This window comes from Mastomys coucha, unplaced genomic scaffold (assembly GCF_008632895.1).
Source record: "Mastomys coucha isolate ucsf_1 unplaced genomic scaffold, UCSF_Mcou_1 pScaffold21, whole genome shotgun sequence".
NCBI lineage: Eukaryota > Metazoa > Chordata > Mammalia > Rodentia > Muridae > Mastomys > Mastomys coucha.
In genome coordinates, this window is record NW_022196904.1 from 29,182,434 (window position 1) to 29,196,159 (window position 13,726).

The 13,726-nt window shown below is 37.0% G+C and overlaps 1 protein-coding gene across 3 annotated transcripts in view; it reads right to left on the bottom strand.

Annotated features, from left to right (window-relative positions):
• Uri1 (URI1 prefoldin like chaperone) overlaps positions 1-13,726 on the bottom strand; it is a 64,189-nt gene that overhangs the window by 25,012 nt on the left and 25,451 nt on the right. For 2 of the 3 annotated variants that reach the window (XM_031386247.1, XM_031386245.1), the window contains exon 2: positions 11,590-11,624. The exons of the other annotated variant lie outside the window; for it this stretch is intronic. Coding sequence is in view for 1 of the 2 variants with exons in the window: in XM_031386245.1 (XP_031242105.1) it covers positions 11,590-11,624 (35 nt within the window). In the remaining variant the exon portion in view is untranslated. The remainder of the gene's footprint in view (positions 1-11,589; positions 11,625-13,726) is intronic. 3 annotated transcript variants of the gene reach the window in all.

Sequence of the window (13,726 nt, forward strand, 5' to 3'; positions counted from 1 at the left end):
GAAATCCACCTGCCTCTGCCTCCCAAGTGCTGGGATTAAAGGCGTGCACCACCACCACCCGGCTTGTTATTGTATTTCTTAAATAAATTATCCTTTAGGGTACACTTTTATATGGATAGGATGGCAAAAAGCCTTCATGCACAGGACTATACACCAGGACTAATGCAGAGAGTGAATCCCAGCCTTCCAACTCCATGTACACAAACTAGCCTTAGCTTCTTCCAAGTTAAAACTGGAAAAATACCTGTTCACAGGTTCATAATTTCAGAAAAATAATTTTCAGGAAAGATTATTAAGCACTAAGATAAGGTCCCACTTAACTTAGTCCTTCAACTGGATAGTGTGACTTACTGAGAGGTAAGAACAGCTGAGTGTCACCATTCAGAGACTTTGGAGACAGGGTCGATATGAGCAATAAACAAGAAGATGTGATATAGTACCAACATATCCCAGATGCTCATTAATCTATGGAATACTAACAGCCTCTGTGATTCAGACTGAGACTGTGTAAACGCTCAAGGACTATCCATACAGCAGCTAATGCTTCTGATTAGCTCCAATTAAAGTTAGCATTCAGCATGTCTTACATTGGTAGTCGTACCCACAAAAAGGGACTTCAAAAAAAGTAGTTTCATGTGCCCTCAGAGAACAGAAAGTTCAACCAAGGTAATGTCAGCAATCAGAATTTCCAAATGAATACTCAGCTTTAACCTTCATTAATAATTCTCTCTAGAACAAAAATGTGGACAAACTAGAAAAATCTAATCTAAGACTGGAGTTGCTATTTCTATATTTTGAGTTATTTTTCTAAAGCAGAAAAGGAAAGTGGAAGATGATTTAAAGTGCAGCAATGCAGAAATACTTTTTGAAAGGAGGTTAGCTATGTACCTTGAAGAAATCCCTGACAACCATTCTGGACAAAATCTCCAGGACCAAGAACTTAACCAAAATGTGATCTCCATAACCCTCTAACATACAAGACCAAGGATCCCTTTAAAACATCACATGCCTATGCAGCATATATGCAATTTGCTTAAATGTAGGAGAGTCTGCCTACAATGTATACAGTGCCCAAGGAGGACAAAATGGTGTATCAGATCCACTGGGGTAGAGTTGCAAGCAGTTATAAACTACCATATGTGTTTTGGAAGCTGAATCCAATTCCTATGCAAGAATAGTAGGAGCTTTTAGCTGCTGAGCCATGTCTCTAGCCATAAAAATTCAAGTTGTCTTTCTTTATTTCCCCTTTCAACAGGGTTCCTCTGTTTAACAGCTCTGGCTAATCTGAAATTCACTTTGTAGACCACGCTGGCCTCAAACTCACAGAGACCCACCTGCCTCTCTCTTCTAAATGATGGTATCAAAGGTTTTTTTTTAATTTTTTAAATGTCCATGTTTTTAAATATGGACGTTTTGCCTTCATATAAGTCTGTGCACCATATGCATGACTGGTATTCTCAGAAGTCAGAAGAGGGGACTGGATACCCTGAAACTATAGCTACAGATGGTTGTGAGCCAGCATGTAGGTTCTGGGGATTGAGCCTGGGTCCTCTGCAAGAGCAACAAGTGTTCTAAACCACTTAGCCATCTTTCTAGCATCAATACAAGTTGTCTTAATAACTAATGTTAAAGATTAGAAAAGATGAGCAGAGTCTTTTTTGGACCCCCAATATTAACAGATCTCTGTCAACTTTATTTCCTGAAAACATAAATTTTAGGTGCTTTAGTCTTACTAAAATATAGCAACCAAGAGATAATTACCTAAAATACTGTTTCTTCAAATGGAAAACAAAGCCTAGGTATAGTTAGAGCAAGCCTCTCACACCCACTTACTCCTATTTTTGTCTTCACTGTATTTGACAAAGATTACATTCAGTACAACCATCACCCTTTTTCCTGGTTTTACAGACTGAACCAAGGGTTTCGTGCATGCTAGGCAAAGGCTCTACCACTAACTTACATTCCCAGCCCTCTTTTTATTTTTTTTATTTTGAAATAGGGTCTCACTAAATTGCCCATACTGACCCTGAACCTGCTATCCTCCTACCTCAGCCCCCTGAGTAGCTGGGCTGAATGGTCTGTGCCACCAAGATTACCAGCCTTCAATTCTAAACTTCAAGAAGCCTTCTTCATACCAAATAGCTTCATGTAATAGTCTTCATAGAAATAAGAATTATAATCTAACTGAATGTTTAAAAAAAAAAAAAAGCTTATTTTGAACCTTCCTGGCCATGTCTATATGTCTCTGTGAAACACCTTTAGTTTTAAAAAAGGCAGCAGCAATGAAGGTATATAAATAGCCTTAACCTTAAAGCATTAAGATCAGGACAGACCCTATGGGAAATATTTATTTTCATAGAAGTGTAACAAGTCTGAGAGAGCAAGCTAAAGCTAAATGAAGTGTGTGTGTGTGTGTGTGTGTGTGTGTGTGTGTGTGTGTGTCTGTGTGTGTGTCTGTGTGTGTGTGTGTGTTAAAAGATGAAGTATGTCAATGACTGGCTCTGAAATGCCTCAGAAAGGACAGATTAATGAGTAAGACGGGTGGTATATAATCAAGGTTCACCTGCACAGTCCAATTGTTCCGTGCAGGTGAAGAATCTGGTAACTGATTATTTAAAGGGATACAGAAGAGCATGAAAAAATAGTCCACAAATTTAATCTTTCTGTTATGGGAAAACCACTTTTGTAAAGAGGAAGTAAGCACTATACCCCTTGTTCCAGGCAGGTGACAGGCTCTCGTCTCCACCTTTAAAGGGATGAAATGAACTCTCTGCTTAGAAGAGCAGAATCTTCCAACTGTACTGAAGTAGCAAGAAAACTGGCAGAAAATTCTAGCACTGAACTGTCTTCTTGGAGGAAGTCTCCCAGCATTTCTTTCCCTTTACCTAACCTGATAAACAAACATAACAGCAGAAAACACACAATACTGCAAATATGTGGGTTATAATCTATAGCCAAAATTTGTCTCCAAGAAACAATGAGCTTCGGAAATAGGAGTCAACAGAAGCTACTTAGTTCATCGTCACCACTTCAGAACTATCCCAGAAGCATTTTAAGAAGGTCTACTCTCATTTCAGTTCACTAGATAGTCACCACTCCTCTGCAACAAGGCCCTGGGCTACATCACAGAGGCCATCACTCAAACCCAGCAGGCCTTTCTAAAATTCACAATCCATCTGCATTAAAGTTGCATTGGCTTGAAGGGTCCCTGGGCCACCTCTAAAATTAAGAAAATAAAGAAAAGTTCAGTTCAGGCATGATACAGGCAGAAAGATTATCATTGCTAAAGTAAGAAACGACAACTTTGAAGAAAGTGTCCTATTAAGTCTAAGGAAGTTGTCAAGATACATAACAAAATATGAACATTCTTGAAAGGAACAATTTTTCCTACAAACTAGTGGGGAAAATAATGCTCCTCATTCACAATTTAAATGTATTTGTATGAACTCAGAAGCATTGTTACCTTTTTTTCCTAAATGGTCACAGCAAAATGCTTAGTGACTTCACTTAACATCTACCCAAAAATAAAGTAAGGTAAAATGGAGACATATTCCTTTTTATAACTGCATCATACCTAAAAGCTTACCTCATCAGAATGTTTGCAATCCAACACATGTTCCTAGTGTTTCATGATGTCATGAATCATCAGAAAACATTAAAAATAATCTTTAAAAAAGTCAATTATTAGCCGGGCGTGGTGGCGCACGCCTTTAATCCCAGCACTTGGGAGGCAGAGGCAGGTGGATTTCTGAGTTTGAGGCCAGCCTGGTCTACAGAGTGAGCTCCAGGACAGCCAGGGCTATACAGAGAAACCCTGTCTCGAAAAACCAAAAAAAAAAAAAAAAAAAAAAGTCAATTATTTTTCAAAATTAGTTTAACAATTATTGAGAGGCAGATCCAACTACCAATCCACTAGATTCCCTTCCATTTAACTGTGCACTGGCTCCAGCTCAAGGGACACACAGTGAAGTTGCAAGAGACAATATATTCCCATGTTGTCTCCACAGCTACCACATAGACATGTGACCTGAGATTTGTCAATTATCCTAAATGCCTTTGCTCTAAGAATACAATCAGATGTGAATTAAAAGTAGGGGGATGCTCTAAAATTACATAAAAGCACACTGGTCTTTGAGAGAAATCACCAAGTTGCCAGTTTACATGTAATTTTTATGCCCTATTCATTTCCCTGACTTCTTATAACTGATACAAGTTCCTGTTATGAGTTAAAGGGAGGAACACATCAGAAAAGAAGAGAATTATCTCTCAACCTAAATATTTGTACCAGGTTCTACTTAAATCTCCTTAATTTGTTGCCTTTAATGCATCAATTTAGGTTTTCTATACTTTGAAAATCATTTAGGAAACAATGATCATTACGGCCACCTTGGAGTGGTGATTTTAGCTGCTGTTCCTATGACAAACTGAGAAGAATTCATTTTCTAGAGTTTACAGAGACCTTCACATACTCCCACAGGTCAAAGCTCCTATCAGAGTTTAAAAGAGGAAAATAGTGTCAATACTAGTTCTTAATCTACAAAGTATTTAAAAATCCTCAAAACTATCTTTAACTCAAAAGTGAATAAAAACAACTGAAAAAACTCACCATTTGGTTGAGCTATTGTGAACTACTAAAGAATAAACTACAGGGCTGGAGAGATGGCTCAGCATTAAGAGCACCAACTGTTCTTCCAGAGGTCCTGAGTTCAATTCCCAGCAACCACATGGTGGCTCACAACCATCTGCTATGGGATCTGATGCCCTCTTCTGGTGTATCTGAAGAGAGCAATGGTGTACTCATATACATTAAATAAATAAATAAATAAATAAATATCATTATGTTTTTATAAATAAACAAACAAACAAACAAACAAACAAACTACAAGAATGCCAATCTGTCCAACCTGCATTTTCCTGCACTCAGCAGACACTAATCCCCACAGAATTTAAAGAATGTTAGAATCTGAACTGTTTTTTTTTATAAGTAAATCAATCTTTTTTTTTAAAGATTTATTATTTATTTATTTCATGTATGTGAGTACACTGTCACTGTCTTCAGACACACCAGAAGAGGGCATTGGATCCCCATTACAGATGGTTGTGAGCCACCATGTGGTTGCTGGGAATTGAACTCAGGACCTCTGGAAGAGCAGTCAGTGCTCTTAACCAACTGAGCCATCTCTCCAGCCCGAATCTGAACTGTTATACCTCAAAAGCAGAAGCAGAGCTCTGGACTATGGGAACCCAGCTGTGTGCCATGCACTGGAGTATTTACACAGAAACTTGTGTGAATGTTATCAATACTGTGTGTTGTTCTTATTTGTAAAGAATAAATGAAAAAATAAAAAAACTTCAAGGTGTAAGCTGTGGTAAGAATAGAAGAAACATCCCAGCCGCTCTCTGGACTTAGTTAAGTCACCAGGAGCTGTGAACCAAAGAACTAAGATGCTAGAAACATATCATCAAAGACAGTATTCTAAAAAGTTATAAATGGGACTGTAAAACAATTACTTTTGTGTGTGCATGCATTTGTGTGTCTATACAAACATGTGCAAATGATGGCCACTAAGGACATCAGATATCTGGAGTGGAGTTGCAAGCTACTGGGACCTCACATGAATGGTTAGGAACAGAACTTGTCCTCTGCAAGAGCAGCAAGTTCTCATACCTGTGAGCCATCTCTCGGGGGTGGAGGTGGGGGGATTAAATAATACTGTAAACTCTGAGAGAGAGAAAATCTCCCTATAATACCTCCAGAAACTAATTTTCTTACTTTCAAAAGTATCACTCAAATAGACTCTTAAAAGTAGTAATTTCAAATTATAAGTTAGAAATCATTAAAGAAAAAGAGAAAAATAAATTCTAATCTGAATGCCATAGCACAAATGCACATAACCACTAGACTGAAAGTAATGTTTTAAAAATAGCAGGAAAAAATTAGTAAATTTACCTTTACTATTTTATTATGACCTTTCTATTAATAACTAACCATATATTTACCTTATACTCAGAATAAAAATTTAATTCAGCATAGAGGAGCTAGATCAGATGGCTCAGCAGCTGAGTGCACTTACTGTTCCTTGCAGAGGGCTGAGGTTCAGTTCCCATTACCTACGTCAAGTGACCCACAATCACCTGTTAACTTCAGTTCCAGAAGCCCAAGGCTTTCAGAGGCACAAGGCACACAGGTGATGCACATATACATATGTAGGCACTCAAATATAAAATAAAAACCATTTTCTCTAAAACACTACACACACAGAATCCTCAAACATAATCCCCAAACTAGGGAAAGGGACAGGTGGCATTTGATAATGGGAAAAACAACCACCACCAAAAAAGGGGAAAAAAAAAAAGCTAAAGACAGAGTAAGGGATGTGTATGCACTGTACCCACTCTTCCTCCCTATCATCCCTTAGGGTATTAACTGCCCGACTTCAATGGCAAAAGTAGGTGATATGTCAAGATAATTTTGTGACTGTTCTCTGCTTCATTCAAGGGATGAAGGAAAGGGGGAAAAAGAAAAAGAAGAAAAAAAAATCAAAAGAAGGTTCTATACAAAATAGGACCAAAAATATATCTATTAAATAGGAACTCTGAAAAATTAGCTTCCCAATTTACCAACACTGAAGAATGAAGCCATCATTGTGAATAAGTATTTCTGCAAATATGCAGACCAGTATTTCAGACAAAATAAACCTCATATACACATATATGAAGTTTGTAGTAGAACAGTTTCAGGAATTAACAGGAATTGTTAGAAATATTCAGTGATACTGGATGGGGTAGCTTATACTTGAAATCTTAGTACTTGGGAAGCTGAGGCAGGAAGATAACTGGGTCCCTGGGAGCAGTCTGGGTTCCATGGCAAGTCCCACTCCACCTTGGGATACCAGGTAAGACCCTGTCTTCAAAAAAGGGGGGGTGTTTGTGGGGCAGATTCTTCCCTCGGCAACAAGACAAACATATGCTCATTACAGTTATATATGTTTATGTATGTGTGCATATAATACAAGCATATATACGCTGTTTCCCCTTTTCCTAATAGTAAAGAGGAGTTTTTAGAAAGACTTATGGTCTTCTCTATTCACATGTTTATATTTCCCATTAAATACTGTGACCATACAATGTAAGAGAAACTAGTTTCCCGAATTTTTTTATCCACTTTTCTTTTAAAAAGTAACAAATATCAACCATTGGTTTTACAATTTCTTTTTCAAACTCACATGCTTAAGTGTTTTCAAATTTGTCAAACTTTAAGCTACTCTTTGCAATATTAAACACATGCACAAAGAGAATACTATATTTTCATTTAAGTTGGCTTTATGTAATTTAATACTAGATTTCTTCACTAGCCAAATCCACTTATAAACTTTAAAGAAAATAAGGTGTTTTGTCTTTTTTTTTTTAATTGTATGCATGGTGGTTGTGCACATGAGTGCAGGTACTCAAGGAAGCCAAGGGCACTGGATATCCTGAAACTAGAGCTAGCAGCTTCCTGGTGCCGGTACTGGAATCCCAATTCGGCAAGAGTAGTCTGTGCTCTAACCACTGAGCATTCCCTTTCCAGCCCCGAGCAAGCTATTTCTACACTTTCATTGTATATAATTTATGGTTATAAACAAGACCTCTGTGCACATTATTTGATGATGCCTCATCCATAAGCACTACTTTATTCAAGTCCATAAGCAACACAGAGTAATGAATCTTTCTTGTAAGACCTGGCCAATAGGAATCATTCTTTGTTCCAGCAACAGCAGTCACTGCTTCACAGTCTGAATCCAACTGCCTCTGTAAGTTCCTCTCAACACCATAATGTGGCCTTGCAGCTTCCATGTCATGTAAAGAGAAAGGATGCTAGGAAAATGCCACAAGGACAGAGCAGGCAGAGCTAACAGGCCCCACTAGCCCAGGATGCCCTTAAACTTGGGCAGTGGAATCCTGAGTGCTGTGATGTCAGGCCTGTGCTACCAATGCTAGCTTTAGACTCATACAAACACTGGGAGTAAAGGAAGCAATATTCAAATGAAGCCATTCAAATAAACCATGAGCTGACTGACACTAAGTGACAGACTGGCAGCTACAGGCTGACCACCCTGCTCTACCACCTTCTGTTTAAAAAGCTTCATGACAAACCTTATGGAGACAGGCATGCACAGTTCTAAGAATATGCTGATAAGGCCAACTCCCTGCCTTATTCTTTGCATGACTGGGCATGGTAGAATTCTACTCTAGAATTCCAGCACTCTGGGAAGCTGAGGCAGGAGTGCTGCCACAAGTTCCAGGCCAGCCTGGGACATAGTGGAAGATAAAACCCAGACAGAGAAATAAGGTGGTACAGATATAAAACATTCACAAACATGTACAAAACACTGAGAATTTTATTATTTTCCCTTACTTATGTGATAACTCAAACTTTCCAAAAAGATGTAGAATCTAATCTACAGTGAGAGGTTGAAGACACACTGCAGCCCAGTGAGTCAATGGTAGCATAACTGTCTGGAAGAAAACTACAGGTTCTTAGTGTAAGTGCTCCAAAGACAGACCTGTGACTCCAAAAGGTATACAAGAATTTAAGAAAAAAGACAGATGTAAATAATCCCCCAACATGACAGCTAGCTTTAAGTGGACCCAACAGTAAGCCTCATATTCATATTTAACAAGAAAATAATTGTGTAGCCTGTAGCATCTTATTTTCCTGTGTTAAGTAAAATTAATAGGCAAAAAAAGGGGGGGGTGTTGTTTTTTTTTTTTCCAGGCAGGGTTTCTCTGTGTAGTTCTGGCTGTCCTGGAACTCACTCTGTAGACCAGGCTGGCCTCAAACTCAGAGATCCACCTGCCTCTGCCTCCCTAGTACTAGGATTAAAGGTGCATGCCATCACTGCCAAGCTAAAAAGTTTATTAATTTAAAAAAAAAATAACCTTAAATCATGGCAAAGCTGAAAACCACCATTAGTGCTAACAGAATGCTGTGTAATTCTTATCTACTGGGTTCAAATATCCTTTTTTATTTGCTCTTATCTGAACAAATACTATTAATTCCTTAGTTCACCAGAGTCCTGGAATTTAATTTCCTAGGTAGGTCCTAACAGTTCCAGACTTTCATTCCTATATTTCTACAAATACTTTTACTTTTTGTCCAACATTAAAAGAGAGAGAGAGGGTATTCTGAAGCCTGAGTTGTATTCTGTTTGTCTCTAAATAAAAGAACCCTTTTAACTTACATATCAACACTTCTAGGAAAAGAATTGTATCTTTAAAATCGTTTATTTAGCTTTTCTTCTTATATTAGCAGATACCCACAAAGACCAGGACATAACTACCTAAACTGCACTTTAGATTGGCTAATGTCAGAGTCAAAAAATTAAAAGCAACATGCTTTTTAAAATTGTATCTAAGGCATGCTTAAGAGTGGCTCCAGTCTCTGAATCCTTCTCTTTTTATTCCAATATGCCAGCCAATTGTACACAAATTGCCTTATTTCTCTGTTTAGTCTCACTAGGAGCCCCTCTGTGGCTGGATCTTTAGGTTGCAAACATCAGCTCAGCCTTGTCCATGGCAGGAAGGTCTTCTGTCAGAAGTTGTGAGATGTAAAGATAGCACAATGCCAAGCCTTCAGATTCCTAGTGCCTGACTTTTTTAAGACAGTGAACACTTTTGTTTCAACTTCTAAACATAAAAAAATGAATCCAGAATTTACTGGTCATTCAGATCCTGGCAATATCTATACTATATACATATTCTCTTTAAAAAACAAACAAAATACTGTTACCTAAATCCTGTCAGAAATGATTCAGAGCAGAAAAAAATTAATAAGGGAAAAAGAGTTGCTATCTTTAACATACAGACAAGGTACAATAAACTTTAAATTACTCCACAGGCACATGTACCAGCAGCCTCTGCAGTGTAGAAGCCTTTTAGCACACTGGAAGTGTGACTGAGGGTCTGAGGCTGCTCTGCCACCAGAATTCTGCCTGTCACTACTCTCAAAACCTGTACATGGTGGTGCTGTTTATAAATAAAATAGTGGAGATAAAACAACCACAGATTTCACCTTCACTCATTCAACATAAGTCCCTATTGTGTGCCAAACATGGAAGGAAAGCCTGTGTAAATAAAAAGGTAAAAACATGTTGTTATCCCCAAGAACTCTCTTCCAAGAGGAAGGATCTCACTAAGCTACCTAAAAGCAACTTGTTAGTTCCAGGTTCATGTATGCTGGGGTCTGTTCAGAGTGAATTCATCCCTTATTTCATAAACTTGTTACCAAAAACAAGACGCACATGTCCACAGAATGAAATTGCTTCTAAGGGTTACTCATAAATAAGTCACTTTGGCCAAATCTACAAAAGAAAAGCCTTCTCTGGCCAAGGTCTTGCACACGCTTCACATTTTAAGCTGAATTGAATACATAGTGCAAAGTGAACAGTCCATTATGGAAATGCTGACAGACCTACACCACCAGTGGATGCAATTACAATGCTGCATTTATTGAAAATTAATGAAGTCCCGGATTTTTATTTATAAAGTGGGTATTATTAGTTTTAGATTGGTTTCTGCAAGCCAATAGTCCAAATTGAATAAGATGATGGGTACAGATTGCACTGATCTTCACTCTTATCCATTGCTTGCAGCCTATGTGCATTTAAACCAAAAACATTTGATACACACTAACTATAAATTATTTCCTTGGAGATCTCTCAGGCATGAAGAAAATGCCTTTTAAAATAAATTTAAAATATTATATGCTTGATGGTGTATAACCGAAGGTTTAATCTCCCCACTAAAGGGGCAGTTATGACGATTTTGCAATAACCCTGCAGACAATAATCAGGACAGCTCCTGTTGTTCTCTCAGTAAAATCTTCGTAAACACAGCATGGATAGACTGTAATTTGATATCTGTAAGATCAACAGCCATACCTCATGACAACTCCTAATATAAGATTTTATTCACCATTAAATTGAGCATTTCCCTCAGAAGCGATAGAAGAGAAAGCACATTATTTACCAGGCATTGTCCTATTAACTATAGATTAGCACATCAAAACAGACATGCTTTCTTTCTCTCTTAAAAAGAAGAAAAGAAAAAAAGAAAAAAGAAAAAAAAAGAACAGGCCATAAAGCAGGCTCTAAAATGCAGATTGATTAGCTTTTCAAACTTGGAAAAATCTGTGCCCTATTTCCAACATTATTTTTTTAAACAATTGATTCCAATTATTTTCTACTACAAACAATAAGAAATATCCTCAGAGTTGTTTTTAAAGTCTCAGTTTCTACTTCAAAATGAGAATACTAGTATTTGATTTTTTAAAATTAAAAGGTGGCAAAACTTTAGAGAATTGATAAATATGTAACTCAGAGAAGGGTTAAAGACAATGTAAATTAGTATCAAAAGCATTCAAAATGGAGATCACCAAATTTCAATTGCTGCTTTCTGGCTCTCTCCCAGACACATACATGTATACAGGCACATGCATACAAACACACACATGCATACACTTACCCACATACCCCAGTATATATTATTATTCAAATACAACTGACTTCCTCCATATTTCAGAATTATAATAAAGCGTGTTTCACTCACCAGTGTTGGATTTTCTCTTGGCAGTTAGTGACCACCTGTCATGAAAACAGACAACTGCTCATGAAAACACAAGGCTAGGAACAGAGATAGAAAATCAGCCAGAAAACTACAACAGTGTCTAAACAGATTCACTAACATCTCCGTGTACATTTTTATTTGTCATGAGGTACAGAGATGGGGATGTTGGTTTTTAAGCAGTGTACTTTATCACAGCCCTCTAACGCAGGCTGATAACTGCAGAACAAATTACAGCTTTCCAATTCAGACTCTGGTACAAAACCTGCTTCATAACTATTAGGTGACATATGATATAAGATAACTAGCATTTTGTACAATCTACAGACCATTTTCAATGTTACATATTTTCTAGAACACACAAATATTATAAATAACAAGGAACCAATGTAACATCCACAGCTCAGCAGGAAAAAAAATGACAGTAGTGAAAATATTTTATTTTGTCAGCTTATCTCCAAATGTTTTCACCTGTGATTTTTATTCTGATGTATTAAAAATGAACTTATTTTTCTACTATGTTTTCAAGAAGAAATACTTGGGATAACAGGATGCTCTGAACAGCTCATTCCCCCTACCAGTAAATTAAAATAAAATTATATAAACTTGATATCTAGTCTAAGCTGTTTATAATACTACAAGAATGGAATTAAACATAAAAGTTACTTGCTTTCCTTTAAGATATTTCAGTAGATTTTCAAATACTTAAAAAAAATACCTTTCTATTGGCAAAGAAAAAAATATGATTAGAAAAATAACACAATTAACATTATTTTCACAAACTGCTAAATCACCTATTTTTTAACAAAATGTTAAATACTAGAGTGCCATTTTAGAGACAGAGAAACTAAGGCACAGAAGGTAGAATGCAGAGGTCACATGGGAAGACAGCAGCACGGCCTGGCTGCGGCTCCAGCTCCAGGCTTTCAGAACCAATCTCCTTGTATATGCAAAATGTTTCACTCCAAAAATCACAATTTAAGGGTTGTCACTAAATTCCTCTATTGTAACATTTAATTACTGAAATAAATGTCCTCCCTTTTGGACATTTTAAATACTAAGGTAACAATCTTGAATCAAAAGACATGATGTAATCAGATACCCAGCCACACTGCACATTAACTCAGCATAAAAAGTCCCTACCAAATGAAGATCTACAGTAAATATCAATCACACAGCAACACTTAATAATAGTGGCAATATATAATAGAGCACTGACTTAACATCTGGAAGATTCCACTAAAGCCACATCAGTCCATCTCACTGTTTCTGATCAGGCAGTAATTATAAAAGACAAACAAATTAAATGTAAATTTAAAAAAAAAAAGAAGTTTCTTTTTAAGAATCCCATTAAGATGAAACCCAAAAACAGTCAGGGTGTTTCCAGTCCTAGCACGAGTGTTTCCAAGCATGAAGAGCCAAAAGCAAAAAAAAAAAAAAAAACCCTGCAACCCATAAGAGCAGAGTGTTCATTAACCTCTACATGATAATCCTTTCGTAGCTGCATATTAACTAGTTACATATTCATAATCATTTACATTATTTAAAGGACCTTCGATGAAATTTTCTAGGCTATATCCATTAGTGATGGTGTTAAAGGTTATGGAAGATAGTCTACTTAATGTTTCCAGGAAGCCTTTTTAATTAGTAAATATGTAAATTTGGCACACATGCTTTTCATGTTTAAAAACAAGCCACTGGTAGCATGGCATGTGTTCTTGCCATCACCCACACAGCTACTCTGCCTGGTTCTGGTCACGCTGCCCTACTCCTCACCCCTTTTCTTTCCTAAAATAGTCTCCCTAAGCAAATATTCAAAGACAGACCAGTAACAAAACTCCATTTCATAATATACACACGACATTCTCACTACCAAAGTACTGCTTTACATGTTCAGTTTTTCTGGGTTCCACACTTAGAACACCAGATATACTGCACAAACAGACATAGGACTCTGGAAATCAGAGGAAAGTTTTCAAAGAAGGCAGATGTGGAAATGCATGGAGTAACTGGATAGTGAGTATCTTATGGCCAAGTTTAGATATTTGTAAGCATCTTTTTAAAATATATATTTATATAGCATTTATATAATATACATATATATATATATATATATATATAT